General features: G+C 68.0%; 2 protein-coding genes across 3 annotated transcripts; one reads left to right on the plus strand and one right to left on the minus strand.

Annotated features, from left to right (window-relative positions):
- Positions 1-386: 386 nt before the first annotated feature.
- Positions 387-2350, plus strand: LOC120496543 (delta(14)-sterol reductase TM7SF2-like). 2 transcript variants are annotated; one of them, XM_039697101.1, is made up of 5 exons: positions 387-534; positions 995-1157; positions 1371-1451; positions 1539-1661; positions 1930-2350. In XM_039697101.1, the coding sequence occupies exons 1-5, from the start codon at positions 394-396 to the stop codon at positions 2082-2084; spliced, it is 663 nt and encodes a 220-aa protein (XP_039553035.1). In that variant the 5' UTR covers positions 387-393; the 3' UTR covers positions 2085-2350. The 2 variants fall into 2 exon arrangements, with proteins under 2 accessions (XP_039553035.1, XP_039553034.1); XM_039697100.1 differs by having other exon boundaries at positions 1371-1661.
- A 95-nt stretch (positions 2351-2445) lies between these two features.
- ZNHIT2 (zinc finger HIT-type containing 2) lies at positions 2446-4285 on the minus strand. The gene has a single exon (XM_039697099.1). It carries the CDS (start codon positions 4278-4280, stop codon positions 3096-3098), a length of 1185 nt encoding a protein of 394 aa, XP_039553033.1. The 5' UTR covers positions 4281-4285; the 3' UTR covers positions 2446-3095.
- Between the last annotated feature and the right edge of the window lie 185 nt (positions 4286-4470).

A 4470-nucleotide genomic window follows, 5' to 3' on the forward strand; every position in this document is an offset into this window, starting at 1 on the left:
CACTGGAGGATCTGGGGACAATGGGGGGGGGGAGCACCTGGGGGTTACTGTGACAAACTGGGAGGGACTGGGAGCAGTGGGACGAGAGCCACTGGAGGATCTGGGGACAATGGGGGGGGGGAGCACCTGGGGGTTACTGTGACAAACTGGGAGGGACTGGGAGCAGTGGGACGAGAGCCACTGGAGGATCTGGGGACAATGGGGGGGGGGAGCACCTGGGGGTTACTGTGACAAACTGGGAGGGACTGGGAGCAGTGGGACGAGAGCCTGGGGGGTTAACGAGCTTTTCCCCCGCTGTTCCCCATCTGTGTCCCCCTAATGTCCCCGTGTCCCCTCTGTCCCCCCCGTGTCCCCTCTGTCCCCCCCGTGTCCCCGATGTCCCCGATGTCCCCGATGTCCCCGTGTCCCCTCTGTCCCCAGCTGCTGGTGCTGGCGGCGGCCCTGGGGGAGCAGCAGCGCCTTTGGGGGTCCCCATCGCTGCCCCTGGTGCTCGTGGTGGCCGCTCAGGGGGTCCCGGTGCTGCGGCGCCTGCGGGTGGATATGGGGGGGCTATGGGGGCGTTTGTGGGGTCCCCAGGGGATTTTGGGGTTCCCCCCGGGGGTTATGGGAGCATCTGTAAGGTCCCCGGGGGTCTTTGGGGTCCCCCAGGGGGGGCTATGGGGGCAGTGGGAGGGTCTGTGGGACCCCCAGGGATTTTTGGGGTCCCCCCTGGGGGCTGTGGGAGGCTCTGTGGGGTCTCCAGGGGATTTTGGGATCTCCCCAGGGGGTCTGGGGACTATGGGAGAGTCTGTGGGGTCCCCAGGGGTTTTTGGGGTCCCCCCGGGGGGTCTGGGGGCTATGGGAGGGTCTATGGAATCCCCAGGGTTTTTGGGTTCCCCCGGGGGCATTGGGAGGGTCTGTTGGGTCCCCAGGGGTTTTTGGGGTGCCCCCGGGGGGTGAGGTGTGTTTGGGGCAGGGGGGAGCTGTGGGGGTCTCACCTCTTGCCCCTCCCCAGGAGCTGAACCAGAATTCTGCCCCCGGGCCCGGGGGGTTCCTGGCGATCTTCGGGGCTCTGGCCTGGGGCCCTTTTGGGGGTCCCCTCCCGGCGCTGCTGCTCCTGCGGAGACCCCAGCAGGGGCTGGGGGGAGCCGGGGGCGCCGCCTGTGGGGGGCTCTACGGTGGGCATGGGGGGATCTGGGGGGCACGGGAGCAGATTTGGGGGCATCGGTGGGATTCGGGGTTAATGGGATTGTTTGGGGATTCACTGCGGGAATGGCACTGGGGCGGGTTCAGGGGGAACTGGGGGGATTTGGGGGGGGGCAGTGAGGAGCTCGGGGGGGGTCTCGGGGCAATTCGGGGGGTCCTGACATCCCCCTCCCCTTCCCCCCCAGCTCTGGGCTTGTGGATCTTCCACGGTGCCACCACCCAGAGGAGCCTCTTCAGCCGCGACCCCCGAGACCCCCGTGTGGCTGGTGAGACCCCCAAAGGCCCGGGACACCCAAACCGCCGAGGAGCCCCAAATTTGGGACCCCCCAAACTCCTGTTTGCCCCCGCCCCAGGTCTCCCCACGGTCCCCACGGCCACGGGGCAGGTGCTGCTGGCCGGGGGCTGGTGGGGGCTCGTGCGACGCCCCGACGACCTCGGGGAGCTGCTGATGGCCTTGGGCTGGACCCTCCCCTGCGGTGAGACCCCCCAAAACCCCGTATCCCCCCTGAGCCCCCCAAACCCTGTGTCCCTCCCGAGCCCTCCCAGGCACCTGAGCCCCCCAAAGCCCTTGCAGACACCTGGGTGTCCCCTGAACAGCCCAAACATGCGGGTTCCTGCCCCCTGTCCCTGCCCCACTGGGCGTCTCTCCCTTCCCCAACACCCAGTCCCTCCCAACTGCCCCCCCCAACCTGCTCCACACCCAGGAGCCCCCCAGGCCTCTCCCCGGCCCCCGTGTCCCCCCAGGCCTGTCCCCGGCCCTGCTGCTGCTCCTGGCGGGGGCCGTGCTCCGCGAGCTCCGAGCGGTGGTGGGGGAACGGCGGCAGCGGCGCCGCTTTGGGGGGGCCTGGGGGGGCCTGTGCCAGCGCGTCCCCCATCGCCTGCTGCCCCTCGTCTACTGAGGGCTCCTCCGAGACCCCCCTGCGACCCACCGAGGGACCCCCCCAGGACTCCCCACGTTGCCTGTGGAACCCCCTGGGCTCCCCCCATCTACTGGGGCACCTTCGGGACCCCCCAGCTCCCACCCCCAGCATTTACTGACACTGCCGGGATCTCTCCCATGGACTGAGGGACTCCCAGGACCCCCTTGGGACCCCCCCAGGTCACAGGGGGTTCCACAGCCCCATCGCTGTGGATCACTTGTAATAAAGTCTTGGGGTCTCCTTTCTGGCTCTGTTAATGCCTGTGTTCATTAGTGCCCCCCTTCATTAACTGGTTTTCCTCTTCGCTAATCAGTTCCTCCTTCATTAATAAATGCCCGCATTCATCAGCACCCACTTTTATTAACCAGTGCCCGCGTTTATTAATTAGCACAAGGCGCTTGTTTGGGGTCAGTTTACTCCTGGATGTTCTTTGGCCAGGTCATTAACAAGAAGGGTCTCTTGGTTCTTTGGGCTCTGGTTGCTCCCATCCCTTATTGCACAGCTTTCCCTGGGCCACTTTGACCAGCCCTTCACCAGCTCACACCCTTAATTAATTCAGGATCTCTCCTAATGGAACCTCACCAGTCTTGAGTCCCTCTCCTTGGTGAGCGTCACTCCCGGGACTGCTTTGTGGGCTGTCCTTTAGTCCCAGCTGTAAGGCGCGGTTCTGGGCCTGGTTCCTTGGTCTGGATCAGGTTCTCTCCTGAATCCGCATCCCGGGGCTCTCGTTAACCCCTCCCTTGATGAGTCCTGTTCCTTAGAGCGTCATTTCTCAGTTTGTGGGACCTTGCTTAGTCCCACTCCTTAACGAGCCAGGATCATTCAGTGCCATCGCTTAATGAGAGTCACTGCTGGCAGGGCTTTGCTGGATGTTCATTAGTCCTGTCCCTTAACGAGCAGCTTTCCCAGGCCTGGTTCTCTGGATGTTCATCAGTCCCATCCCTTAACCAGCGGATTCTCTCCCGGGTGTTTCCTTGGTGTCTGCCCATCTCAGTCCAGCTCCTCGATCAGCTGCCGACCCCGCACCCCCTTGTCATCTGGGGCCGGCTGGGGACCCCCAAAAACCTCCTCGGCCCCCTCCATCACCACCCAGGGTGCCCGATCCGCCTGCCCCTCCCTGGGGGGTGGCTGGGGGCCTCCCCAGACCTTCTCCAGCCCCTCCCTGATTTCGGCCACCGCCGCCTCCTCCGCGGCCACCTCGGCGTGAACCCCCCACGCCTCCCGGGCGAGCTGGGCCAGCTCCTCGGTGGCCCCCCGGCTCCAGCTCAGCAGGAACCCGACCTTCCTGCGGGCCCCTCGGAAGCGGCTCCGCTCGGGGGGCGGCAGCGCCCGCGCCCCCGCCTTCAGCAGCCGCCACAGGTGCCACAGAGCCGCCGCCACGTCGGCGCCGGGGTCGCGACTATCGCGACCCTCCAGCAGCTGCGCGACGGCCAGGAGCGCACCGCTGTCGCCGAGCGGGCTCAGGGGCAGCCCCGCGGCTCGGGCGTCGCGCCGGGCGCTCAGCAGCGCCTCGGCCGTGCTGGCGAAGGGGCGGCGGTCGCGGAGCGCGGCCGAGGCGGCGATGGCGGCGTCGGGGAGCTCGGGGAGCAGCGTCTCGTCCCCGCCGTGCAGGCTCAGCGCGAAAGCGTAACCGAAGAGCGCGTTCGGCAGCTGGAACCGCACCAAGGGTGACGGCGGCGCGGCGCGCAGGGCGCTCAGCGGCGGCACCGAGGCTGGCACGGGCGGCGCGGGGCCGGGCCGGCCTTCGCCGCCCTCCTCATCCTCCTCCTCCTCGGCCCCCGAGCCGTCCCCGAGCTCCTCCACTCGCCCCCGCCCGCGCCACCACCACGGCCGCCACTGCGGCAGCAGCGCCGCGGCCTCCCCGGAACTCAGCATCCGCCGGAACCCGTCGCGCTCCGCCTCGCTGAGATGCACCCACAGACCGCGGCCTGTAGGCCGCGCTGGATCCCCGGGCTCGCGTAGATCGCGCAGCCCGGGCAGCGCGGGGACCCGGGCAGAACTGCGCTCAGCGCGCAACGCCTCAAGAACCTGATCGCGGTAAAAGGCCTCGGCGCAGGAGCCGTGGGCGCGGTAGCAGCGCAGGGAGCAGAGGCGGCGGTGGCAGCGCGGGCACGTGTAGGGGGCCGCGGGAGCGCTGCAGAGCCCGCACGGAGCGTCCGGCTCCACTGTCGCCATTTTGGCGTCTGAGCCCGCGCTTCCGGCGCCGCCGAAGCCGGGCACGCCCCGCCCCGCCCCTCCGGGGCCATTGACCAATCAGGGCTCGCAGGCTGGGCTTGCCCGCTCCTTGGTGGCTGTCCGTCAAGCTGGGCCGCCCGGGTATTTCCGTCCCCTGGACACGGTTGTTCCTTTCCCCTGAGAAACAAAA

The sequence above is a fragment of the Passer montanus genome, unplaced genomic scaffold (genome assembly GCF_014805655.1).
Source record: "Passer montanus isolate IOZ18808 unplaced genomic scaffold, ASM1480565v1 scaffold1165, whole genome shotgun sequence".
Taxonomy (NCBI): Eukaryota; Metazoa; Chordata; class Aves; order Passeriformes; family Passeridae; genus Passer; species Passer montanus.